The following is a 26,778-nucleotide window of genomic DNA, read 5'->3' as shown; positions in this document are numbered from 1 at the left end:
ATGAAATAACCAAGGATGTTCCAGTCAGGAAGAAATGTGTTAAGTTTTAAACCTGTGTCTTCGCTTTTGGAAGGCACCTGGAAAACGGACGCGGGTTTGCTTCTAATCTGCAGTCCTGCTTGCAGCCTGAGGAGGACGTAAAAAGCCTTGGGGCCAGACAGCCCCAAAACGGGGGCGTTTTACCCTCTTAACTTTCTCTCCCCTTCTTGACGCAGAAGGAGTATCTTCACGCCTCCTTTCCCCAGCCCGCGTTCCCGTTCTCCAACAACAACCTGCGTGTCTCCTTTAAGAGGCGGGGGCCGTCCCTCCCTTTCTCCTCCCAGTCTCCCGCCCTTCACACCTTGGGTGGGAAAAGAGTGTGGGGGCGGGGTAGCCGGTGAATCGGGAGGGGCGGGATCACAGCGAGCGCTCCAATGGCCCTCGAGGCTGGCCACGGTGGACTCCGGCAGCCAATGAGCAGCAGGCGGGGAGGCGTGGCGGGGCGCTGTTGCAAAGCATCCAACGTGGGCCAGCAGGCGGCCGCGGAGCGCGGAGCCTAGGGGGTGTGTGCGGGCGAGCGGCCGGGGGCGGGGCTTGGGGGACCGGCCGGGGCTGGGCCGCGGGGAGGCGAGCAGCAAGCGGCTGATTGTTCGGCCGCGAGGTCGGCGGGACTCTTGCTGCGCGGAGGAGCCGTGCGGAACCCGAGGCTGCGCGCGCGCGCGCGCTCTCTGGCCGCGGCGTGGGGACAGCGAGGCGCACTGGGGCCGTCCAGCCCGAGGTCTACGGCTTTGCGCTCCGAGCCCAGAGGAAGATGCCTGCCGGCACCGAGCTCGGGCTGCGGGGCTGAACGCCTGTCTTCCAGGCGCAGCGGCAGCACTGCCCTCGGCCGGTGTCGGTAGCGGCACTCGGCGTGCCCCGGGCGGACGAAGAGCGCAGGCTGGGTACACCTTGCCCGAATCGGCGGAGTTCGCAACTAGCGCGGGCGGGCCGGCTGGCCCGGATGGGCGCGGGGTTTGCGGCCCCCGCCGGGTGCTGCGGAGCGGCCCGGGCACCGGGGGCCCGCTGAGTGCCGGAGCCGCGGCCGCAGAGAGAACTTGGGGCGGGGGCCATGCCCCGGCGCGGAGTCTAGAGCCGAGCGGAGCGCCCCGCGGGCCCGCCCGCGTCTGCGGCCGTTCGGGTCCTCACAGTCCCCGCGCCCGGAGTTCGCAGCGCGCTCCAGACAAGATGGCGCGGCCGGTCTGGGGAGGGCTCGGGGCCCCGCGCCGCTCGCCTTGCCTTCTCCTTCTCTGGCTGCTTTTGCTTCGGCTGGAGCCGGTGACCGCCGCGGCCGGCCCGCGGGCGCCCTGCGCGGCCGCCTGCACTTGCGCTGCGGACTCGCTGGACTGCGGTGGGCGCGGGCTGGCGGCGTTGCCCGGGGACCTGCCCTCCTGGACGCGGAGCCTGTGAGTGCCGCCCTTTCCGCCCTCTCTGCGCCTTGGGGCTCTGTCACTTGGGGATGGAGCGGCGGGGGTTCGTACTCAGGGAGGGGGTGCGGACTGGGTTGTGTGTGTGGAGTTGTGCGTGCATGTGCATGCTGGAAGACTGTCAGGTTGGGAGTGGCGGAAGGGAGATCCTGCGTGGAGGTCTGGGGGAGTAGGCGTGCGAGAGAGCCTGGAGGAGAAGAGCGTGCCTCGTGGGGTCTGGAGACGAGCGAGCGTGGGTCGTAGAGGTTTGGGGGTTAGCCAGCACGCGTCGTGCGGGCCATCTGGGGGTTAGTGAGTGGGAGTCTGGAGCTGAGTGTGTTTGCGGGTGGGTGGGTGGGAAACGTCTGGAGAAGAGTGTGAAGAAGTCTGTGTGGGGGTATGTGGGTACGTTTCCTTTTCCTCTCCTGTAATCCAACTATTTGGTGTCTGAGCTCCTTGGTCTTCCAGTGGGTAATGAATGAAGGTGACTGTTGGCTCCAGTCTTTCGTTTACATTATTTATTAGTTGATAGTGTGTGTAGCCGTCTCCTGATCCCCGAAGACCGTCGTGGCCTGACTTGCCTCTCTGTGCGGGGCAGAAGGCAGTCTTCCCCCGAGGACCCCTGAGTTAGAGGGCTTTGACAGTTCCTGGCGACCTGTGAGTGCTGGGAGTTTGTCCTTTTCCGCCTGTTTGGCATTTTACGGAACTGTGTTCCAGACCCTTCCTGTGTGTTCCCTGGGGCCCCATTGGGCTTGATGATCCAGTGGGGTGGGGCCCACCCTCAAGACTCTCTCCTCCATAAATGGTGCAAATGAGTTTTGGAGAAGTGCTGCTTCAGGAGAGGGTGCCAGGGGCTTGGCTGATTTAAGCTGTTTGTTTCACCCGAAAGAGGTTCTTTTCTGTGCTGTCAGGATGTGGGCTTATTAGGACTTAGTGGGACACTTCTTACAGGAGATTTGACAAGAAAAAAAAGGCATTAGACTTCTGTAAACATGGTAGAATAGAATAGTCTTCTTTTACTTCTAACAAATCTGGTCCATGAGTCAAATCCCGTTCAGTTATCAGTAATTAGCATCTCTGTAGAACCATTAGTACCTTTCCAGAAAAGGCCTAGCTTAAATAGTCCGCATTTCGGTTGAATAATTGGACATTTTTCCTAGAACATAGGAAAGGCACAGCAGTAACCTTAGGCATGACTATGGCTGTTTTAAAAAGAGAAAACTGGTGTCACAAGTTGTAACCAGCACCTGTGGCTTGATCGAAGAAAATGTGGCCTGTGTTCTGACTGCCGTGAAGGGAAGAAAAGTTAATTCCTTTTAAATGTAAAGATCCTGTACCTCTCAAAATGGGGCACGAATCTTTAACTTGGCCCCAGACACTGCTCCATGAACAAGTACTACAGAGTTCTGAAGACAACCAGGAACCCTTTAGTTACAGTTAGGTTTTCAATATCTACTTCTTCTATGGAATTAACTGAGTTAGTGAAAATCAGTGGTCGTAGGGTGGAGGCAGAGCTTTGTGAAGTACTGGGAGATAGAGCCCAGTATTGTCCTTAGGTAGTCTCTTATTTAGTCTGGGGTATTGTGATTTTTCCCTTACATACGGTAGTTTTTTTTTTTTTTAATAGAATCATGTGGGCAAAATCAGATTAACTTCTTAAGTGTTCACCTGTTGGAAGAGTGACTCCCAATGCCATGTGTCAGTGGCATTGTGGGGAAGGCACTTAGTTCCACAGCAGTAACTTCCCAGAGAGGGCAGGGTGTCCTCTTATTTGCACTTTCCTATGGTCACAAGATCCACTTTGCCTTGCCCTTTAATTTTTGGAGCAAACATACTGGTTATTTCTTTAGGCTTTCTGTTGCCTAGGAGTGACATTTCACATGGCATAAATACCTTCAAAATTGAAGTCCTTCTCTTTTACTCACACATTTGATGATCGAGAAATACCAAAGTGGGTATTTTGAGCACCAGTAGACTTTAGTATACTGATTATGGTGTTGACTGATTCGATTTTAAGATATGAGCAGCGTGATTTCTGGTTAGTATGTAGCAACACAGTATGCAGTGCAAAATGGCTATCCTTTGAAAAATATTTGTGAAGTTTTCTTATTTCTGATTAAGGACAAATCAAGCAAATGTGTTCTTTTTTTCTAGACTTCAGACTTATGAATTTAAATCATTAGTCTCCATGAGTCTTATTCTGGAATTTCCATAAGAGTATTTATATGGTTTATATTCCTGGCTAAGATTCAGCAAGACTTTAGGGGAGAAAGTGTCTGTATATGATATAATGAAATATCTTGTAGTTTCACCAAGTTTACACGCTAAGCCCACGGTGTCTAGAAAATGCTTTGAGCTAGTTTATAAACCCATGAACTGGATTTACTGCAGCTAGTTGAAACAACTTCAGGCTGTGGGTTTGAGATAGCAGAGGACCTGTGGCTTTATGGGACCTTTTTTTTTTTTTTTTTTTTTTTTTGTAAACAGTGCGTCTGATGTGGAAGTTGCTTCTAGGCCTGATATAAGAAAAATAAAACTTTTAAATAGTGAATGTAAATGCAGTGTGAATAGAAGAAACAGAATGGATAATGATAATCGGTTCATTTCTGGGGCCTGAGGATAACTTTTCAGCACAATAACTTATAGTTGTAGTAGTCAAGCCATAATTTAAGTCTCCCAGCCCATTACGTAGGTGAGATTGGCATGGTCCAACTAGCACATTCATAAATAGCACCAAGCTACTGCCAAGCCTTATTCCAACTTCCCAGAACCTGAGAAGAAGTTGAACTTCTTAGAACTCAGATATTTGCTTTCTTTGAAATTATTTTTGAGAGCATGGCTTCAGAAGCTATTTAAGAAGTATTAAATACAGTTTACCTTAGACTCTTACCTGTGCCGTAAATTTCAGCAGTGTTTAGTCACAAAATGTTGCTAGTTTAAATGTCCTGAGAGCTGAATGGTAGCCCATTGGGATTGGGATTAGGATTAGGAAGGCAGGCCTAGAGGAAGAACAAACCCTGATTTTTGTTCTCAGTGTGGAGTGAAGATGACAGACCATTCAAAAGCAAGGATATTCACAAAAGTGTATACCAAGTGTGGTTATCCTAAGCCACATTAAGATGAGTTTATTGATTTTGATCTCTTTGTACTATGTGTTTGCAATACCAGATCAGTTAGCTTAAATCTAACCTTGCCAGTTTTGGCAAAGAAGTGGTACTTATGATTACCTTAGAAAATAAACACCAACTGTGGTTGCCATTGTGGTTGGGAAGCAAAGAGGGCCTTTGTCTTTCAAATTTTACAGCTGTGCTGGAAGGCCCAGGTGTGCAGGGTGTTGTGAATTAAGGGTTTGGAAAATACTTTCCATCCTGTTTATGCAAATTAAATTTAAAGTGCAGATCACCAAATTGTTCTAGAACCTAAACTGAGATTCATGTTTTTTTTTAAAAGTAGATTGTTGTATGGATGGTCCTGAAATATTTCCTTCTCCATATCACTTAAGCTCAACAGACTTTGAATGTCTTCCGATTTGTGGGACAGGGAAGAACCTGGGTTGTTTGGAATAGGGAGCATTTTAAACACAGGTTAATTGCCAAGAATACAGTCTGAAAGGTGCAAGTGCTCTTAGAGTTTCAGGGAACTTTAGCTTGAGCTCAGAGTCCTTTTCTTTTGCAACAAGTGTCTTCCCTCTTGTTGGGGGATAACTTGTCTGTTGATAGCTCTCTGACAACTTTTTTTGAGTAAGGTGAGATTTCTGGCAAATAATATTGGTTGTCGTGAGAAAAAGGCACACTGTTTAAGTCTTGCTGATATGAAATTGTGGCCGTAATATCTATTCTTTGAGTACTGCTAAAGTAGGAAGTGTCCAGAGATTCCCAGCGCCCCATGTAAATTAACTGTGTATTGGCACACAGTGTCCCTCTTGCCTTTAGGACATGTCAGAACTGTTCCTGCCCCGCTTTTCAAGGGACTGTTTTAAAAAGTAGTGTGTTGTCTCTTTGCATAATTATATTTGGTTACTAGATTTTACAGACTTTGGACTTTTGAACATACTATCAGCAGTAATTCTCGGAACCATCTTCAGAAAGATGAAGAAACGTTAAGTGTAGTGTGATGAGAGCTGGTTCCTAGTGGATGTCCTCATGTCCCATCTCCCCAGCTCTGCACCGTTAGCTGAAAGCTTTCCTCCCTCCAGTGTTAATTACTTTGCCTGGGTTCTCCCTGCAGCTTCCCTGAGTCCATTGGGACGGCCTCTGGCTGACCTTTCTCTCCCTCAGACACCATGATCACAATGAAAGGGCCTCTCCCGCTTCTGCAGGGGTGTCTCCTTGGTGCAAAGTCTTCAGCATCCTCTCTTTCAGGGTGGACAGGAATGCAGGAGAGAGCACTGGGGTTTTGTGTGACTTAACAATGCACCTGGCTCAGTGCTGTGCACCTGCTAAAGCCCTGAAGGTCTGTTAGATAGGAAGGCTGGGTGGAGGTTGTTTAAAATAGCCTATAGTTATTTGAAAAGTGGCATCCACAGGAGAGGGAAATCTAGAAGAGGGATTCATTGAATTGAAAGTTGTTATATGCAGTAAAGGATGTTGGTTGTATCAGAGTCTTTCTTTCTTCTTTTCCTCATTTGTTTAAAACATAAAAGGGATTCCTCTGACCTACCCCATAGGTAGAAGGACTTCAAGTTTCACAAGCAAGCCTAACTTTCAATTCCTTTTGAATGAGCTATGTGACATTTACTCGCTGGGTACGTTCCCCCTCCTCAGTGACTGCAATTTGAAACGCTGGGGGTCTTTTAAAAGCGAACAGAGCTCTGGGCCGTGTTAATATTCAGAGCTGTTTACAATGGATGCAGTTTCAAAGGCTGATGGCATTGTCTTGAGACAGGAGGGAGGAGGGGTGGAGGAAAAATTCCCAGGCAGGGAAGGGCAAATATCTAAAAATCTCCAGTGTTTACCAGCCTGTGGGAAATTTAGGGACCGTTACTGTTATTTTTTATGACTTAAGCATGACACTGAGCCACTAGGGTTCATTCTATCTACCTCATGGCTTCAGTTCTTGTATGTCAATTATGTGGTTATCTTGTGCTTTTGTTTCAAGTTAAAGTGTGGAAATTGGTAAGAAACTCAGATCGTATCTCCTCTGCAAAGAAATAGAGCACTTTGAAGACCAGTGGTTAACATTTTTATAATAGTTTACCTCTGGGACCTGCATTTATGTTTTGCTCAAAGAATTTGATATAGCTGCACAGTTTAGAAGAGCAGTCCCGACTGACCAATTAATTGTCCAATTATGACCAGGACTGAGAAGTTTTTTGCTGAAGTACTTGATACATGACCATTGTTATTAAGCAAAATGAATGGATCAATAAAGATTGCAGAAAAAATTTGCAGTTTATTGATGGTCTAATTTCTAGTTGAAAGTTGGCAATTTGTGTCTCTTTTTTGTAGGGGGTGGTGGGTATGCTTGTGAACTTTTCTGATACAAAGGCTTTTTGCTTTATACGTTCTTATATTCTTATATTTTGTATAATTTGTTATCAATGGTTTTTACCTAAGTACTTTATGCATAGTCTTTTGAAACACAAGTTATAACTTCAATCTGTTCATAGAAGTCCTTCAGTTTTTTAAGCTCTTTCTCCATTTCACTGGGTTTTATACTTTTCATTTCCTGCCTTTAGTTCTTTATATCTTCTAAATGGGCATTTGCTACCCAGCTGTCCCCTGGTCTCCATTTGGGTTATTGACTGGGGGAGAGAATGGGCGAGGGACAAAGCTTTCCTCACCTTTACTGTGTTAAATATGCAGGGGCCCTTGCCCCTGGTGATCACACCCAACTCACACTCTTCATTAAGGAGTGGTGGTGAAGGGGTTGAAAGTTAATTCTGTGGTCCATCCCTGGCACCTCCAGTCTACAGCTACATGTGTGATTTTGGGCAAACCTCTTCATGTCTAAAAAGACAGAAAAATGCTCTATCTTATAGAAGCTGTGAGGACAAAGTTAGATAATGCCTATATTTAGCTAGGTTCCTCAACTTGGGTCCATCTACTTTATGATGATTCTGGAGCACAATTTGAAGGTTAAAGGCCTCAGTAGCTCCAATTTATTATCCTGTCTCACAGCCAGTCTCTCCAAGCCAGATTCCTTCCTTCCTTCTTCCCTTCCCCTTCCCTCCCCCACTCCCTTCCCTCTTTCTCTTTTTCTCTTTCTTTTTCTTTCTTTCTCTGTTTTCTTTTTCTTTTTTCTTTCTCTCCTCCTTTCTTTTTTTCCTTCTTTCCCTCCCTCCCTCCCTTCGTCTTTCTTCCTTTCTTTCTCTTTCTCTCTCTCTTTCTTTTTTTTTTTCTTTCCTTTCTTTCTTTCGACAGGGTTTCACTCTGTTGCCCAGGCTGGAGTGCAGTGGTGCAATCAAGACTCACTGCAGCCTCAGCCTCGTGGGCTCAAGCAATCCTCCCATCTCAGTTGCCTGAGTAGCTGAGACTAGAAGGCTCATGCTACCACACCCAGCTTCCAAGCCAGATTGCTGGTGACAGAGGCTTTCCTGGGAAATGTTTACCTTTCTGCTGTGAAGGAGTCTTTTGGAATGGGAAGATGGCAGCCTTCTCCTGTGAGTTTTGGTGATATGTATGAAGCAGCCTTCTCCCATGGATTTTTGGTGAAATGTATGAAGTGCCACAAGTGAACCTCATGTACCCTTGGAAATCTTAGCCAAACAGGCAGGAAGCTATAAACAATTGCAACAGATTATATAATTAGCAAAAATTATTGAGGTATTTTATAAATCTATTCCAGTTGTACAAATAGTTATGTCTATTTACCACTATCCTTTTGGAAGGGAAGCAGGTATGGGAAGGTGGCAGGGAAGTGAGAGGCCCTTAAACTAATCATTTTATCCTATTATTTCCCAGGGTTTCATTGAAACTGAACCCTACCAAGATGCAAGTAGCACCTCTCAGTCAATAGCTTGGAAAAATGCAGGTGCGCTCTTCCAAACAGGGTTAAGTTACAGACTTTAGGGCTGACTGAATCCTCACTGTACCCGCTTCTCTTTGGAAAACCTTGAGGGAGGAGGAGGAGGGAGGAGGAGGAGGGAGGATAGGAGACAATTGTGGAGTTGTATGCAAAGAACATTTTTCATTTGTTTTGGTCTGTTTGGAATTGCATAGTAACTTTGTAGGGGACACAGGCGGGGAACACAGGGTCATTTGAGGAATCTGGCAAGGATGCCACCTGAAAAGCTGTTTACTGTTTGCTATCACTCCTTGTGCACCTGTACCTGAGTTCCTTCCCCAGTGAATGGCCATGATTCACAGCCTTGCCCACGTGAACGGCCACGATTGTTTTCGTCTTTATTACTATTTAATCTAGCATAACCGGTAAGGCCCATTGTGCGAACAACCAATCTGTTCATTTCTGCAAGTCCTAATACATTTTGGTTTCCTTATGAACCAGGATGCAGGTTCTAATTACTGCTTGTTCAGTTTGTTTTGGCAAAAGGTGACGTTTAGAGGGTTTAAAGAAAGCATGGCCTCTTTTTAAGTGTTTTGCGTTGATTAGTTTTTGAACTTTTGTGGTCAAAAGTTCTAATCTCTAATCTTTTATGATCTGCATTCTCAAGATCTCACATTATTAGGAAGAAAATGAAGGAAATGAGTGAAGGTCTCTCTTACAAGCAGAATTAGCTGGACTTTGAGAAACACGATGAACGTAATGCAGGGTTTTTCTTCTTTTTTTTAGCTGATTAGAAAAAAAACAACTCACAACTTTATTTTCTAAGACTCCTTTATGCAGCATTTAACAGCTTCCCCCTCCCTGTTTTGCTCCTTCCACCAATTTATAATTTGCCATTCAAATATTTTACTGCTTATCTTGGTCAAAGCATACATTGCACTGAAATTCTTTTCTTCCGGATTACCTACTTGATGATAGCCTGTTAAATGCAATGAGAAGGATTGAACACTTCTGAACTGGAGGATAGATAATCTTGCTGTTGTTTCAAATCTTGTAGTTCCAGTGCTCTTTTGTTTGAAAGCATTTGTCTCTCAAGCATTAGCACTTTGGGCTGGATAACAAGAAATTAACAAGCTGGGCTCTGCTTAGAGAAAACTTACAACAGATTAGAAAGTAAGCTGTTGCAGGTACAGCTTCTTTTTCTTGTGAGATGATCTGAAATACATAGCTTTTAGAAAAAATTTTGAATTAAGGGAACAGTTGATATGCAGGCAGGTAGTTTAAATAAACTAACTCCTGTTGCTCTGGAGTGTTTTTTCTTACCTTTTGAATATGGAGAAAGGTAAATATCTACACAAGTGGACAGAATAATGTAATGAACTCTAGGTATCTGTCACCCACCTTCAACAATCATCAGCTGTCTTATTTGATCTATTTCCCAATATGCTTCTGCCTTTCCATGTTATTTATTTATTTTTTCTTTGGAAATAAATCAAAGGCATATCATTTTATCTGCAAATGTATAGGTTTTTTAAAAATTAACAGCTTTATTGAGATATAATTTATATACCACACTATTTACTGTAGGGTGGTTTTAAGAAATTGGAAGTTTTGAAAAAATTGACATTCATTTTAACTGTGTTTTTCCAAAGGGCGTTTTGGTAAGCTATATATTTACAGAATGTTTACTGGGCACATTCTGTGTGCACCCTAGTTTATATGTTCTCAAAATACAGATTTTTTTTTCTTTTGTAGGAGGTGTTTAGCAAGCTCTTTTGTGCTAGTCCTCTGCCAGAATGTGCAATTCTGATTAACCTTCCACTTTCTCCACATAGCTCTTACTTGGGAGGTTTCTACCAAGCTATTAATTGTTGATTAAAATCCATTAGTGAACAAACATAATTAGAAATGGAATAGATCATTTAAAAAGTGATGTCTCAGATACTGTTGTTTAGTAGAGGGATAATTAGCCATTGGTTGTAGTTAAGTCATGAGTCTGAATTGAGTTAACTATTGTTTACTTTGTAAGGCCTGACCCTCCAGCTGTGGCTACTTGAGGCTGCTTTAAATAGAGTTAGAGGCAGCCTGTAAGAAAAATCTTCAAAAAGCAAAGAACTAGGTTCCTGGAACCCTCTGTGCTTGATTTAAACTTCACACAGATTTGAAAATGTGTTCTCCAAGTAGCTGCTGAATGGTTTGTTTTATTTTATAAAAGTCCATAGTTTAATTTCTCCTCAGTCCGGTACTTTGTTGGTGAGGGGGCTTCTTGAGGGGGCTTCTTTAGAATGGATTTTTTGCTAGCTGCAGCTTCATTTAGGAATCTGAGTGGGAATTACTAGTCCTCCAAATTCCATTCACTTTATCCTAGTTTTTGGAATGACTTCCATCTTCTATCTGTGAAAATCAAATTCCAGGTAGATTATGGAGTGTTCAGTGGCCTTAAAAGCTGTCCAACATGATCAGGTTAAACTGGTGGATCTATGAAGCTTAATTAAATTTATATGATAATGATTAGACACCATTTACAGTGGGTTCTCTGTTTAGAAAAGTGGAAGCACACTCGAATGCATTTTTTTTTTTAAATTATGGGGCAGAAAAGCTTAGTATTGAGAGATTCTATGAAATTAAGTGCTGTTTTGCAAATTAGGAGAACACCATTCTTTCATCTGGTTTTAGCATTGTGGTGGTACCTTGACCCAGCATCATGCCTCCGTCTTAGTTTTCGTTTTATTTTTAATTAAGAAGAATTTTTCTCTGTGTCTGTGGTTTCCTCCCTCCACCTGGACTGGTGTGAGTTTCTGGCACACAAGCTCCCAGTGCTTGCAAAACTTACAAACAGTCAGAAGAGCTCGTTGCTTCCAGGAAGTGGATTGTTGATGCAATGAAGTGATGGATGCAGAGGCTGCAGCTCAAAGGGAGCAGGGTTTCCTTCCATCTTGGAGGAGGGGAGATCCAGAAAACAAGCTGACATGCCCTGTAGTTATTAAGATCTGCCTCATCCCAAATTCCTCTGATTGTTTTCTCAGATTTGGAGTCTGTGTAGGACTCTTTGCTTTGGGTGGTTTGGCCTTATCCAGGGCTATGCTTTACCCAGTAGAAAAATCAGAGACTCTTCTATGGAGATTTTTGGATTCTTTCACAAGGTCATTTGAAACAATACTTAGAAATGAGTAAATTATATTCATTTCATTACTATCCTAAAATAAAGATTGGCTGACCTTATTATTTACTTGGGAGAAACTTTATGTGAAGTCATGGTGCTCAGAACGTCTTTCTGGACAGAAAGGAGACCACGTTTTCATGGAGTTTCTTAAAGGGGTGCTTGCCCAAAGAGGCATAAAAATGATTCACCTGAGAGGAAAAAATTAATTTTCTTAAAGTCATGAAAGTGAGGATGTGGTAGAATGGGAAACTAGCTCATGGCTGGGCCTCAGGAGACGTTGGGGTTTTGTCCCAGCTCTGCCACTGATTGGCAGCATAACCTTGGGCTAGTCACTTCATTTCCTGTCTGTAAAGGGATGTATAACTTGTAAGACCCCTCATTTTTAGGTTCATGATTCTATTCTAATTGAAGCCAAAAGGGAGTAAACTTACATTTCATTGGATGGTAAGAATTAAATTGATCTGTATCTAGGATACTTACTTAAACATTCTCTCTCTCTCTGTGTGTGTGTGTGAGACACACACACACACACACACACACACACACAAAGGGTCCCACTCTGTCACCCAGGTTGGAGTGCAGTGGCGCAATCATGGCTCACTATAGCCGTGACCTCCCAGGCTCAAGTGATCCTACTACCTCAGTCTACTGAGTAGCTAGGACTACAGGCATGTGCCACCACACCTGGCTAGTTTTTATTTTTTGTAAAGATGGGATCTTGCTATGTTGCCCAGACTGGTCTTGATCTCCTGGGCTCAAGTGATCCTCCTGCCTTGGCCTCCCAAAGTGCTGGGATTACAGATGTGAGCTACCATGCTAGGCCAATGTTTGCTACTTCTGAGTGAAATTCTCAGATGGATACCATAAGCAGCAAAGAGGAAAAAGGGTATGTGCATGCAGAGTCTCAATGAGGGACCCTTTTGTGAGCCTTTAGATATTATTGAGGAGGAGTGAATACTCCACAAAGAAAGTGGTGCTTTCCTTCATTTTTACCTCCTTTTTCCCTCTGGCCCAAAGAAAACTGTGGAGGCTGGTGCAGATCCACTTTAGATCTTTGATTTAGAATTTTAAGAACTTAGGTAAAAATTTAAAGAAAAAAAAACAGGAAAATAAATTACAGGCATGTTTTCCCAAAGGGTCCTTTCTCAGGGCCACTGCAGGCAGCATCTTTCTCAGGCAGTCCTTCAGTGAATACTTGCCATAAGTGAAGTTGTAAATGATGCTGAGAAACTGCCTTTAAGGACTGGATGGGCCACCTGTCACATTCTATAGTCATGGCCACAGGAAGGGCAGCTACTCACTGCACTGCCTGTTCTTTCTGGGCCAGCTTGCCATCCCTTTTACCAGGGAGATCTTTCGTGTATCCCTTTCAAGGTAGAAACTCAGCCAATTAACATGTACAGCCTAGTGGCTTCTTTTTTCTTTTTTGAGGCAGAGTCTCACTCTGTCGCCCAGGTTGGCGTGCAGTGGTGTGATCTCAGCTGACTGCAACCTCCGCCTTCCTGGCTCAAGTGATCCTCTTGCCTCAGCCTCCCAAATAGCTGGGATTACAGGCGCCTGCCACCAAGCCAGGCTAATTTTTTGTTTGTTTGTATTTTTAGTAGAGACAGGGTTTTACCATGTTGGCCAGGCTGGTTTTGAACTCATGACTGACCTCAAGTGATCCATCCACCTCAGCCTCCCAAAGTGCTAGGATTACAGATGTGAGCCACCACGCCCGGCTGTGGCTTTTTCTAATTTTGAAGTCTGACTCTGTTTTTGGCCAAATTCATATTAAATTTACCCACCTACCTAGGTTTGCATTGGTTACCTCTTAGTTACACTGTTTTTGAAAATCTTGAAAATTATGACAGTAATTGGACTCCTTAAAATACTTTTCATGGAGAATCTAGAAGCTTTTATTTTCTTTGTTCTGGATGTCCACTTTTCTTCGACGTGGAATTTGTTAGTGCCTTCAGTGGAAATTCTTGGGCTTTTCTTTTCCTTCCACTCATTCTTTATCATGTAAATTTTCATAAAACGAAACTTCTGGATTTAAAATCTGTTTTTATTTTTATTATTGTTTTCCGGAACAAATTCTTGGAATTTGGAGTTTTGTTTGGGGATACAACTAAAATACAATGAAGCTGGAGGAATAGTTAGTGGTCTGGAACTTCTTGACAGAAGTTTAACAACAATTAGGGACCACTTTAGGAATAGAGTGTCCAAAAAACTAGACTTTACAAAAAAAATTCTCCCTTTAAGAACCAAAGATGACCTTTTTCCATTGTGCTTTCTGAGCTCAAAACAGGCCAAATGATCTTCCCACCCTTCCTCGAGCCTCGTGTGTCAGTGTCACACACTCTCCCTGTTACTCACTTGGTCTCGTTCTGGTGAATTTATTGTTTACATCTTGTCCTTTCCCGGAGGAATCTCTGAGTCTATCTGATTAGGTAACTCTTCACACATCCCTGTATGTGTGTATGTGTGTGTGTGTGTGTGTGTGTGTGTGTGTGTGTGTGTTTCTCTCCACTTAGACTTGAAAGCAGCAGGGATCATTCAATTTCATGTACCTAGGAGTCCCTTGATAATTATTTGTTTATTGCCTTACCACTTTGTCTTGGAGCTTGGTACATTCTTTCAGGGCAGAACGGATCCCCCAGTTTCATTGTTTCTCTAAGGGGTTCTGAGGTTTACCCCTGAAGTATAATTTTTCCTGATTGGCCTGTGTGGAAGACTTCATAGGAGTGTTTTTAGAATTTAAATATCAGGAGTAAAAGGCCATTTTCTTTGTGCTAAGGGTCTGTTTTCCCCTCTGGAGCCAGCGGCTAAATGCAGAGGCTTTCTTCAATTGCTGTTGCTTCTTGTAGTGTGGCCCCTCAATGAGAAGTCATAGCTTGTGGTTTGTCTGATTTTGTATGTCAGAACTTTTGGAGAGAATATTTGACCTAAAACAAAAATTATGGATAGTCCTCTCTTCCTTTCCCATTTCTCCTTATTTTCTACTTGCTGCTTGAGAACCACTTCAAAGAATCAGATGTGTTGGTGCCAGACACCGTGGAGTTATTGTTAGAAGAATTTGGAAATATAATTGAAAGCAAACTTTGTTGAGCAAAGCAGATCTAGGCAAGTTCTTACTTTGAGGGCGAAGGGAATTCCAAGTTTTTCCTCTATTTGGAGCTGATGTCTCAGAACACTTGTTCTGTGAGATGAATCATCTGTGAATTCTACATCTGGGAGTTATATATTGGGAAATGGCATTCTTTTTAAATGTAGAAGAAACACAAAAGCTTAAAGTTACAGTGTAGTTGGAAAATTCTAGTCAGAGTTTAAAATATTAGCATTGAGGTGAAATTGGCAGAGTGATTGGACATGAGTCTGTGATACCTAAAATAGACATGTCCATACATGGAAAACAATATGATAGCCACACTTACTTATTGGGACCCTTTTCGTTTGTTTTGAGACATTTTTAAAAAGTCATAAACATCAGCTATTCAGAATCATTAGTTGAGTCGATTGTGACTTGAGAATCAGAATTTAAGCGTTTGTCTTGAGCTCTTTAAGTTCAGGTGCCTTGCTAACCAGTGAAAAGCCCAGAGCAGTGCAGTATTTCAGGGTCTTCAGGGGAAGATAATGTTGCGTCCTTGTCTTCTCAGAGTCCTGCATTCCAGGCATCTGGTTATAAGGGGCCATGGTTGTGGGGATGCAGCAGCTGTGCTGTTCATGACGCACGGTGGTTAAGAGGCAGCTCTGGGGCCTGGCTGCCTGGGTGACCTTGGCAATTTACTCCACTTCAGTTTCCTTTTCTGTAAAATGGGGATAATTGTAGTGCCGACTTCCTTAAGCTTGTTATAAGGAAAAAAAATGAAATATTTAACACAGGGCCTAACACACAAGCAGAAGCTTGAGGAAGGGTAGCTATAATATTATTATTACAACTATCGCAATAATAGTGTACCTTTCTGCAGCAGGATATATCTGTGTTAACTGATCATCACCATCTTAACTCTATGAAAAATATTGTCTCTGTTGTATACATGAGGCCCAGAGTAGTTGAATGACTTGTTTAGAGTCTAGCAGTTGCCAGTTAGAATTCAGACCTGCGTGTACATGTTTAGAAGAAAATACGGTAAGACTAGCACTGCCTTCTTTCTGGCCTCCCTTTGACGTCTCTGAATTCCTGGAGGCCGATTGGTCTTTGGTGGCTTGAAGCACCTAGTGTAGTTCTGGCTGTACAGCTGGTGCTCTATACATGGTGTCTTGAATGTGATCTTGAAGAGCGTGTTTCTTTGTTGGTAGGCGTGTGTGTCAGATCCATTTTTGGTTTGCCTCTTTGGTAAAGGGGGTGGTAACATGCACATATGTTTTGCCATCTGTTGTTTATTGTTTCTGTTAGGTTGTGGTTTGTGTTCCTGTTCCATGTTCCTTTGGTTTCTGGAGCAACTGCGAATATTATATGCTTGGGGATCAAAAAAAGTAAACTATTTATAAACAGTAAAGTATCCTTGGGTTTGGAAAGTGTTTTTCTCAAATGCGTGTATATTTGTTGGCTTTATGATCATCTCACTGATGAATCATTAGATAATTTGCAGACTGAGACACATCTAAAAGATGGGCGAGTCATGGTCCAGCCTTGTGTAACCAGCTCACAGACAGCCTTGGTGATAAGGCCCTGGTGTTAACGCTGACCCGAGTGGTGTATTTTTAACTCAAGAACATATAAACAGTTTAGCCTGCTGATGGAGTTTATGCACCGCCTGAAATCTTTGGCATGCCTTGGATTTGTGGCTCTGTAAGATGTACGTAGTCCTGGGAGAGTGCTGTGGCCGCCAATGACCCACTGCCCCCACCCTTCATTCAAAAGAAAAGGAATGTAGCAGCAAGATGGAAGGAGAAAGGTGGAATTTATCAAGTTTTGTATGATAATTTTTCCTTTTTTTTTTTTTTTTGAGAGAGTCTTAATCTGTCACCCAGGTTGGAGTACGGTGGTGTGATCTCGACTCACTGCAACCTTTGCCTCACAGGTTCAAGCAATTTTCCCACCTCAGCCTCCTGAGTAGCTGAGGCTACAGGTGTGAACCACCATGCCTGGCTAATTTTTGTATTTTTTGGGGGTAGAGACAGGGTTTCATCATGTTGCCTAGGCTGGTCTCGAACACCTGGGCTCAAGCAATCGCTGGCCTCGGCCTCCCAAAATGCTGGGATTACAGGTGTGAGCCACCATGCCTAGCCTGTAGTATAAATTTTATGTTAAATTTTTTTTGTCATTACTATTTCACTTTGTTATGCAGACTTTAGGGGGAGGAGAGAGCTTTTTACTCACATCTGTTTGCAACCCCTTGCCCCCAGCTGTAGGGGTCTTTGCAGAGTTGCAAATTGGAGCACGTGAATCCCATTGTTTAAAGCTGTTACTGTCCACCTGCCCCTCATCGCACTTCTTACCTGGCCCCACCTGTCCCAGCCACCACGTGGGGCTTTTTTAAAAGACTTTTTTAATACCACCATGTCCCATGTCCCATGTCCCTCACCCACCATTTCCTCTGTCTGGAGAATGGGTCTTCCCTCTTTGCCTTGCAGATTTCTATTCATCTGTCTTAAACGTTCCTCCCCATAGAAACCATGGCTGACGTTCCCTTTAAGTTAGATTCCGATCGTGAGGATTCTGCAGTGCTATGTATAGAAGTTTTGTGTGAATGTTTGATTCGTTTCTGACTACCTCATTAGTCTGTAAGCTCCCTGAATGCAGGGACTGGCTTTGTTTCCAATCCACCATTGTATTCCCAGAATCTAGTGTGAAGCCTGTGACACGTTAAATGCTCGTGACAGATACCAGTGTAGATAGAGATAGTGGCATTCATTCTGTAGAGTCCTGTACGTCCTATGGAAATACCTCTGCCAGATAGAATAATTCAGACCTCCCAGGCTTCATCTGTGTATTTCCTGAATACACCTTGCTTGTTGAGTAGCTTCCTATACCCCTCACCACCCTCCACCAAAGTCTCTTAAGTGTTGAGAAACTTAGAAGAATGGAAAGGAAGAAGAAACAAATAGAACCGAAGTTGAAAAGATGACAGGCTGTTTACCTGCCACATTTAGAATTGGCGGTCTTTTTGGTCTCTCTGAATTTTGGAAAAGTCCCATATGCAAGAATTGTCACTGAAGTGGCTTTGTAGTTTAAGCAGTGCATGTGAACTGTCCCCACATGGGGTCCTCGGGCGCTTCGTCCCTGCTGGATTGCTGGTGGCTGTCCTTGGCAGGTGGGCCAGGCTCAGCCGCTCTCCTCCGTGTTGCGTTTGGCGAGGGAGCCCGTGGTGCCCTTCCCAGCTGTTGACATGGTCTCTCATCTGCTCTTTTGCTGGAGCCGCGTTTTAGAGCCTGCTTTTCCAGAGTTGACACTGCAGGGGCGGGTGGCTTCTTCATAGACCGAGGCTGTCTAGACACCCTTCCCCTTGTGGTTATTCTGCTCAGTTTATGCTGAGCCCTCGCCAGGCAGCTGGTTTCGGTTGCTTGAGCTCTTACTTTGCTCAGGCCTCTGCTTTGACAAAAAGGATGACCAGGCCAAGGTAGCTTTTCTCCCTCTTTGCTGCTGGCAGAGAGAAAGACTGCTTTCCTTGACCAGAGGGAGCTGTGAGAATACTAAGGACAGGTTACCCTGCCCTCTGTGGACCCAGCCCAAGTAACTATGTAAATTGATAGAAGCTTCTATGGCAGGAGACTTCAGGCAGATACATTTCTAAATCTGGGCCTTTTTAGCTTGGACTTCAGATGTGAGACATTGGCCCCCACCCCATCCTCAGACACGCAGGATCTCCATCCATGGCAGAGAGAGCACTGCTAACCCAGCTCGCGGAGCTCCTCTCTGGGCAGTCTCCCAGGCATGCTAGCAAGGGGCAATGGGAAGCTGTGTTCTCCCTGATGAGCTCAGCCTCACACGTTTCTTTTAATGGCTATCGAGATCTTGGACTGTGATGCTGTAGGGAAGCCTTTTGTCCCCAGTGAGCTGGAATAGTCTAGGCACATTACTATCTTGGTGGCCTTATGGGGGGTGCTGGAGGGGGTGCTATTGATCTGTTAGCCTAGTTACTATGTCTTTTTTACTTTTGATTTTCTGGTGACAAATGTTAGGCATTTATTGAATAAAGAAGAAAGTACAAAAGAAAAAAGAACAACTGATTTCATTATTCGGTGATAAATATTATCACTGGATAGTGTATAAATTTCCAGTAATGTCTGAGGCTGAATACCTATTTCAGTTATGTTTTAAAGACTCAATATCTTGAATATTTTCCCTGACTTTAAGCAGTTTTTAAAATGTGCTTTAATATTTATTGTATAATGAATTATTACACAACTTACATAAAACTTGTAAAGTTTCTCTGATATTGGGCATTTAGGCTTTTTCCTAAGCTTTGATAGACATCCTTATGCATAAATGTTTAGCCATTTGTTTCCTTAGGATGAGTTACCCAATTCAGATAGCGCTGGGTATGCAGATTCTTAATATTTTCGGTACCACTGCCTCTAAGAAAGAGGCTGCCAACTTACATGTGAACTTGTGCTTGTCCCACACCCTCACAAACATTAAATGCTGTTTATTTCTGTAATCATGTACCAGTTTAATGGATGGAAATTGCCTCAGATTATTTTAATCTGCATTTCTTTGGATGGTGGGGCTGAAGACTTTACATAGGATACTCCCAGATATTTCCTTTTTCAGTTTCCTTCCTTTGTTGATGCTCAGCCCAGTACATCATCTGCTGTCCTCCACTGTGGTCTTTGGGCTTGAGCACAGTACATCTCTTTGGTACTAGGGAAGCTGTGTTTCTGAGAGAGCACAGGTGTAATTGCATAGAAAACTGTGCTGTCAACAGGCATGTCACATGCTTTGACTCTGAACCAGGACATCTTTGGGTTCTTCTTAAACAGATGTGGACGCATGTTGCGGAGGGGACTGTTGCAGTGGCTCTGTTGATCCTGTACTGCTGCAGCCTTCTGCAGAGCCACCCTGCCTGTGCCCAGGCTGCCCCGTCTGTGGCCAGGGTGCCTGGTACCTACAGCTGGTAGGAATCAGCGCAGATTAGCGTGGCTGAGAACCTTTCAGGAACAGCTTCCAGCAAATGGAAATTATTTTAAAACAAATTTATGTGGTTTTTCTGTCAAACCTACTTGGAGCATAAACAAGGTTGAATTGTAAGCTGCTTCCCTTCTGCAAGCGAGCCCATGTTTAGAATGTGGCTTTCAGCAAAGTAAACATGGTCTCGAAAGTGAGTTGTCATTGTATGCATGTGCTTTGAAAAGTAAAAGTAGTGCACTGAACCAGCATTCTCATAGATAATTGTGATAGAGTTTTAGACATCCCTTCTCGTTTATTTGTCTTCCTGCCACAAAGATCACTACTTCCTGTAAAGGTTTTAAAGGTAAGGAGTAATTTGGTATTGAAAGGATTAAGGGAAAGAAATGCCAGGTCAGTTTCTGTGGTGAGAAGCATTTTAATTTTGCTCCTTTGCCATGGGGAATATAAAAAACATCTTTTGAAATACTTAATTCTGTGTGCATGCGTGTGTGTATGTGTGCGTACACGTGTGTGTGTGTGTGTACATAAACCCTCCGGTCTGTGCATCTTTGAATTCTCTGCCAATTTCCAGGTGGTTCCCCCCACCCTAGGGACAATGTTGGCTTTATTAAATTGGGCACAGCCTCCCTAGAAGGTGAAACAATGCTTTTAATGTTCTGATTATATATTAATGAACAACCAGGCCAAGGGGCACTTGCCAAAAAAGCTACAAAGTGAGAAAGCCACCAATATCAGAGTGAACTTTGCACTCTGAAAGTGTGAATGATGTTGGGTGAAAGAGTTTATGGCGCAAGGGGAGCAACTGGAATCTCTTTGATGTTGTGTAGCATCCTGGCCCCATTAGACTTTGGGCCTTCCCGTTTAACTGCATCTTTGCTGGCGAGGGCAGTGCTGAGGTGTGGTCTGAAATATAGAGGGACCTCAGCCACAGAGGACTGGCATACCTGTGCTGGCAGGGGGACCGTTGGCCATTTCTGTCTGTTTTCAATCAACTTCAACAAATTTTAATCTAACACTGAAACATATAGTTTCACACCCCCACCCTCCCAGCTTTTACTCTGGAGGGACTTTCCAGAAATAGCATGCTATTATTCTCAAATCCGCCTGCCCCAACCACAGAAAAGGGTTAGATCTTAATCTTAATCTAACTAATTTATTTTCTCCCCATTGTGGTGACATTTCCTCCTGCCTTCTGGCTTGGTCTTAATTTTTGAATGGCCACTGGGAGCCCTGCTTTCCACAGCCTTGCTAAATAATTTCTCAAAGGAAGAAAAGAAATGCTCTTTCAAAATGCCAAGAATGTGTTTTCTGTGGGAGGGTAAACTCTAGCTGAGGTTTTCTGCATCTGATGGACTCATGGACAGAGCTTGGGAGCGAGTATAGGACAATCTGGGAAGCAGACAGAAGCTCATGTTCTTTCTGGGTGTTCTTTTGGGTGTTCATTTATCTCCTGGCACGTAGAGGAGCAGTTCTTTCTGCATTTCTGTGGTATGGAAGTAGCTAGGTGGCATTTTCAGTCTGGAATTCTGAGAGCCTGCTAAGGTGGGCAACAGGGCTTTTTTTTTTTTTTTAAATAGCTTTATTGAGATGTGATTCAAATACCACAAAACTCATGCTTTTCAATGATAGGATTCTGGGTTTTTAGTATATTCATAGAGTTGTGTAACTACTAATCTAGAACATTTTCATCACCCCAAAATAAAACCCTGTACCCATTAGCACTCACTGCCTATCCTTCCTTCCTCCCATCCCCCGGCAACATCTACTTTCTGTCTCTATAGATTTGTCTGTTCTGGACAATTCATATAAATAGAATCATGCAATATATGGCCCTTTCTTTTACTTAGTTACTTAGCACAGTGTTGTCATGATTCGTCCATATTATGGCAGGTATCAGTACTTCATTAATTTTTATGGCTGAAGAATGCTTCCATCATGAGGAGAGACTGTATTTTCTTTATCCACTCATCAGTTGGTGGACACTTTGTTTATTTCCACTTTTTGGCTGTAATGAACAATGCTGCTGTGAACATTTGTGTGTAAGTTTTTGTGGTGAATGTATATTTTCACTTGAGTGTACACCTCGGGCATGTACCAAGGAGTGGAATTACTGGGTCATATGGCAATTCTATGTTTGACTTTTTGAGGAACTGCTAGACTGTTTCCTGGAGAAGCTGTGTGCACCACGTGGCACTTCCACCAGCAGGGTATGAAGGTTCCCATTTCTGTACTACCTCACCAGCACTTGCTGTTATCTGTCTTTTTAAATTTTAGCCATCCTAGTGGGTATGTTGTGGTATCTTGTGTTGTGGTTTTGATTTGCATTTCCGTAATGACTAATGACACTGAGCATCTTTTCTTTGCTTATTGACCATGTGTATATCTTCTTTGGAGAAATGTCTATTCAGTTTCTTTGCCCGTATTTTAACTGAGTCCTTTGTCTTTTTATTGCTCAGTGGTAAGCAGAGCATGTTTAGAAAGTACAATTTCAAACAGCTTGGGGTATTCCCCTGGTTGGTAGTGTGCTTTTCTCTATCTTCCTCAGGCGAGAAGAGTTTTTATTTTTAAGACTTTGAAGATCTACAGGTAGAAGTGTAATGCCTGATAACTTGCCCGTCTGTTTGGACTCTCAAGGGAAAAAGAAAATGTGGCAGGAAAGAGCAGTGGTTTTCCTTGCAGTGAATCCAGACTACAGACGCTCTAGGGGAGCTTATTACATAGTGTCCCTAGGAGAATGGGAGAATTTGCTCTCCTGTAACCTAAGGAAATTGGCTGTGCATATGCATTTATGGAAGAGCCTGACCGTTTTCTCTGCATTTCCTCTGTTCCGAGGCAGGTCTGCCTTTGCCGACGGAGCTTTGCAGCTATAAATTCGACAGAAGTGCAGTATTGAGGCTGTCCAAGTGCAGGCAGGGTAATTGCTCTGGACAGGTTTACAATAGGGAGGTGTGAAGTGCTTGGTGGAGACCAGAAGCTGGGGGAAGGGAGGACGTATTGAACTTGGGCGGCTGCAGGGTGATGGGCTGACAGAGCTAATTGAAAACTATGGCCCCGGTGGCTTTTAATGGGAAAGGGAGCCGAGGCCTGCAATGGTTTCCTTGAGAGCAAGAAACCAGAAGGAAAATGGCTCATTGAGCTACTCAGGGAGTTAGTACTAAATCTCTGCAGGCCTGGGTGTAGAGGGTCAGGTTTTCTGAGTTTTGTTTTTAATTTCCTACTCCTTAGTCCCATTCTAGATGAACTGACAGGAGGGTGGTGGTGAGCTTGAGAAAAGGCCTGCGGGGACATACTGGAAAAAAAAGCTGACCCCTACAGTGGAGACCCTTGGAGATCCATGAGTTAGGGAGATGGTCAGCGGGCTGAACTGCCTATAGACAAGTGAGATAATAATGACATGGTAGCCTCTGTTAGTCCTCTAGTCAGAGTTTATGGTGCCAGGGCCTGGGAATCTGCATTGTAAACAGCTGTTGGAGGAAATTGCTTTGGAGTCTTAAATGTGAGGGCAGACTCCCTGAAGGCAGATCCTACCTTATTGACCTCTGTGGTCCTCCTGGCACGCAGCAGGTGCTTAATAAACACCTGTGTGCTTATTTCCAAACCAACTGTGAGTTACCGTTGGGTTTTCTTTCTGATAGTATCCAGGACACTGCTTTCTCATGTCCCTGAAACTCCTGCCTGCGCACACCTGTCGAGATAACCATGGGTTGGCTGTCCTACACATCTGCCCTTAAGTTAACTGTTATTTTCTGCCCCATTGGGGTTAACTGGTTACCTTTTCAGGACCACCTGCATGCACTGAAATTAGTTGTGTATTAAAAGCAAAAACATAGAACCCATAACTGGATTTATCTCCATTTATTTCCAATTCCATGGTAGCAACATGCCCAAAGTCCTTTTCAAAGGCGGCAAATAAATGGTGTGGAGATGGTGGAGGTGATAGGATTTTCCTTGAGATGTGCTGTGGTTAATGTGTAACCTCTTTCATAAGACTGATGTAGATGTTGATGCGGCCTTGAAGCCATTGCAGGCCCACAAACCCAGGCTGTGTGTCGTGTGTTTGTAGCAAGTCCATGGCTTTGCAGCTAACTCATACCCCCAAGGTTTAATTTTTTTTGGTCGAAACAACAACCAACATCTGTTTGGTAATCCTCCTATCCTACAGCAGGCCACTCCTATCCTGTAGTGCATCACTCACATAGTTGCTGGAGAAGGCTTTATTAGATCACCTCCCCTCCTCTCCCCTCTTCCTCCCCCATAGGTGTGTCTCCAGCACACCTATGCGTGATCTTACACTTCTGGCTCTGATGATAACATCTTTAAAAATGAGAGAATGAACTTAAGTGAGATAAAGGAAGAAAGGTGGAAAGGATAAGGTTTGAGGCGAGAGGGGATTGGGCCCTCCTTTTTGAGGATGACTGAAGTATAAAAACTTATCTTCTCCTTGTAATAAGACATCTTGTTCTGAAGTCCAGACAGTTTGCCTCTTGGATGAGGTTATTCCAGCCCTACCTACTGCTCCATTGTGCCTTGGCATCTTTGGGGATTGTCCATTTGGAGGGGCCAGATTAGAAAAGGGAGAGCATGATTACAGCAATGTTTTACCAGCAAACTAGGATCATCTTGTCCTGTATTTTTGCCTTGCCAGAATTACCTGTTTTGTCTGAGAAGCAACATTAAGCATAGGAGTTTGGATACCGTGGAATCCAGAGGGCAAATGACCTGGGTCGTAGTGTGTCTGGCTCAACAAATAACATTTTGAAGTGCCACCTGGCCCTAATGGCAACAGCAGCCATCAGTTAAAAAAACAGCTGTTAAGTAAGAGCAAGAACAGGAGTGTTTGTGCAAACAACCTTTAAATTTTCTGATCCTTGATGAATGTTAGTTGGTTTGTGAATTATTAACTTCAGCGTGTGTGAGGAAATACTGGCTGCTTAAGTATATTTTTATGTAAGAAAAAAATAAAACTGACCACACCCTCAGCTGCTACCATTTTGGGCTCAGTTCCTGCCTGCTCTCACTCAACAGACTTATTTAAAGCAGAGATAGGAATGCCGGCTCCTCACAGACCACATGTGTGTCGTGCGTCACAGTGCATCAGTTGCCATCACAATTTCACTTTGAAGGGAACGGAAGTGTTTTGCAGCCTGCTGGGATGTATAAGTAGGATGATCCCTACCGGGCTGTACAGAGGATCCAGAGTCCTCATGAGGATTTTGGTAAAGATACCAGTGTAGTTGGGAAGAATCCTGCGTATGGAATCAGAAAACTAGGTTTAGTGAATTATAGAAAACTGGCTTGAGAAATCCATTTAATGTCACTCAGCCAGCAACTTTTAAAGAGGGTTTTGAGGCAGGTTCTTTAATGTGACCCTGGAGAGACAGCCATCTTTTTCTAGTGCTTTGATTTACACAGCAGTGTGTCTCGCAGGAAGAGGCCAGCAGATTTGACTGAGGAACTGCAGTGTGGCATCTTGGAAAAAGGGGATTTGAGGACTTTGAGAGATAGGAAAAGACTTGGAGAAATCCATTTGTGAACCTGGTTTCCACAGCTGTTTTTCAGAGGTCTCTTGGACCTCTTAAAGTTGATACTAATGGACTACTTATTTCTTTTGACTTTGACCTGGGAAAGAGAATTGTGATTAGGCCCTTATCTGGGGGAGAGGAGAGGCTAAGGGAGGAAGGGGTGAAGGATTAAGGAGTTGGAGAGAATTGGAACTGGCCAGACAGGGCTATTTGAGCTTCACATACCTTTGGGTATTGGTTGCTGGATTAATCCTGCAGTGTAAGTCACACTTAGACATGCCTAGGTGTGACTCTTGGGGTTCATTCACTTTACTACAGGGTCTAAGCTCTGCTCATTTCGAGTGAGGAAAACATGCTTGCCATGGGAAGGAAGAAAGCAGGTGCTCTGTCTCCCTTCCCCACCTCTTCATTGTCCTCAGTTGCAATGCCATTTGATATAGGCAGTTCTGAAATACATTGTACGCTTTATTCCCAGGCTGCAGGGATTATTGCTGACATAGACCATGGGTCCTGCAGCCAGCCCCCTGTGTATGGAAATGGAAGAAAAGAAATTCAAGCTGTAAAGAATCTCTGTTTTGGGGCTTTGTAGTGGCAAATTACGTGAATAACTGAATTGAAAAGGTGCCTGGTTTATACCATCGTGAATACCCAGGCCTTAGATAAATATTGACACTAGTAGTGTGACAGGCAGGCCTACCATTTGTCTCATGCCCTTAGGAATAAACGATCTTTTCTCAGGTGCTTGTGACCTTATAAACCATCCTGACGAGTTTGTGCAGGTGCTTTCTGCACTAGTTCTTTGAGAGTGGATGGTTTTCTCTCTGTGCTTATGTGAGCTTAAACCTAACCAAATCTAAAGCCACTTTGGCTTATTGATCCTGGTTCACTTTGCCACAAGTAAATGCAGTTGTCAGCACAGTTTTGCAGAGTCATGTTTGTGTAGCCATGCGGACTAGACCTGGGATTGGAACAGCTTTTATTTACTTTGATAGTATTTCAGGACTGAGTGTGGTGGGGAGTAAGGAGAAAGGAAAGCCAGTTTGGGGAGACTTAGCTGGAGTTCGGGTTGCATCTGATAGCTGAGTGCCTGCCTTTTCCAGCAAACTGCTCTCACCCCCAACCACCACCTTTTGTTTGGTTCCCTATATCTCAGGGCATAGAACAAAACCCACTTAATTTTGTTAGTGTGCAGTATGCAGACGCAAGTCATTCTCCACCCTTCTACCTCCCTACCAATGATAGCATGTTTATTGGAGGGAAGTCATGTTGGAGTCACTTGATTTAGGACAGGCTAGGCAGAGACTTTGACAAACCTTGATTTGTCAAAGGAGTGATTGGTAGAACCTGGGAGATTGTGTGTTCGTTATATAGCAAGTGTTAGGCTAAGTCCTAGCTGTTTTCATAGGGCAGCTGCCTCAGTGTAGCTGATCTTGTGGATGTCTCAATTTGGTATGACCAGTGGGCTTGGATTTTCTGTTTGGATGTGAAGATGCTCTGTGAATTGAATGGCTCTTGTCTCTGTCTAGTGCACAGAGAGGCTGTGGAGTATCTAGAAGTACACATGGTGTTTCTTAGATTTCTGCCTGTAACTGAAACTCCAAAAAGAGTTTGCTGATAATTGACTTTTGACAAGGCTTTTAACCACCTTTGCTGGTGATTGGCTTTAAAAGA

General features: G+C 43.9%; 1 protein-coding gene across 2 annotated transcripts in view; it reads left to right on the top strand.

Annotated features, from left to right (window-relative positions):
• Window positions 1-486: 486 nt before the first annotated feature.
• Window positions 487-26,778, top strand: part of LRIG1 (leucine rich repeats and immunoglobulin like domains 1) — a 122,041-nt gene continuing 95,749 nt past the window's right edge. The window contains exon 1 of one of the 2 annotated variants that reach the window (XM_063806893.1): window positions 487-542. Coding sequence is in view for 1 of the 2 variants with exons in the window: in XM_016941464.4 (XP_016796953.3) it covers window positions 1,204-1,421 (218 nt within the window). In the remaining variant the exon portion in view is untranslated. Of the gene's footprint in view, window positions 543-1,123; window positions 1,422-26,778 lie in introns of those variants that run through there. The other variant, XM_016941464.4, reaches the window with a different exon arrangement.

Source organism: Pan troglodytes, chromosome 2 (assembly GCF_028858775.2).
Source record: "Pan troglodytes isolate AG18354 chromosome 2, NHGRI_mPanTro3-v2.0_pri, whole genome shotgun sequence".
In the NCBI taxonomy this organism is placed as follows: Eukaryota; Metazoa; Chordata; class Mammalia; order Primates; family Hominidae; genus Pan; species Pan troglodytes.
Note: the sequence above shows the minus strand (reverse complement) of the source record. Positions and strands in the feature narration are given on the sequence as shown.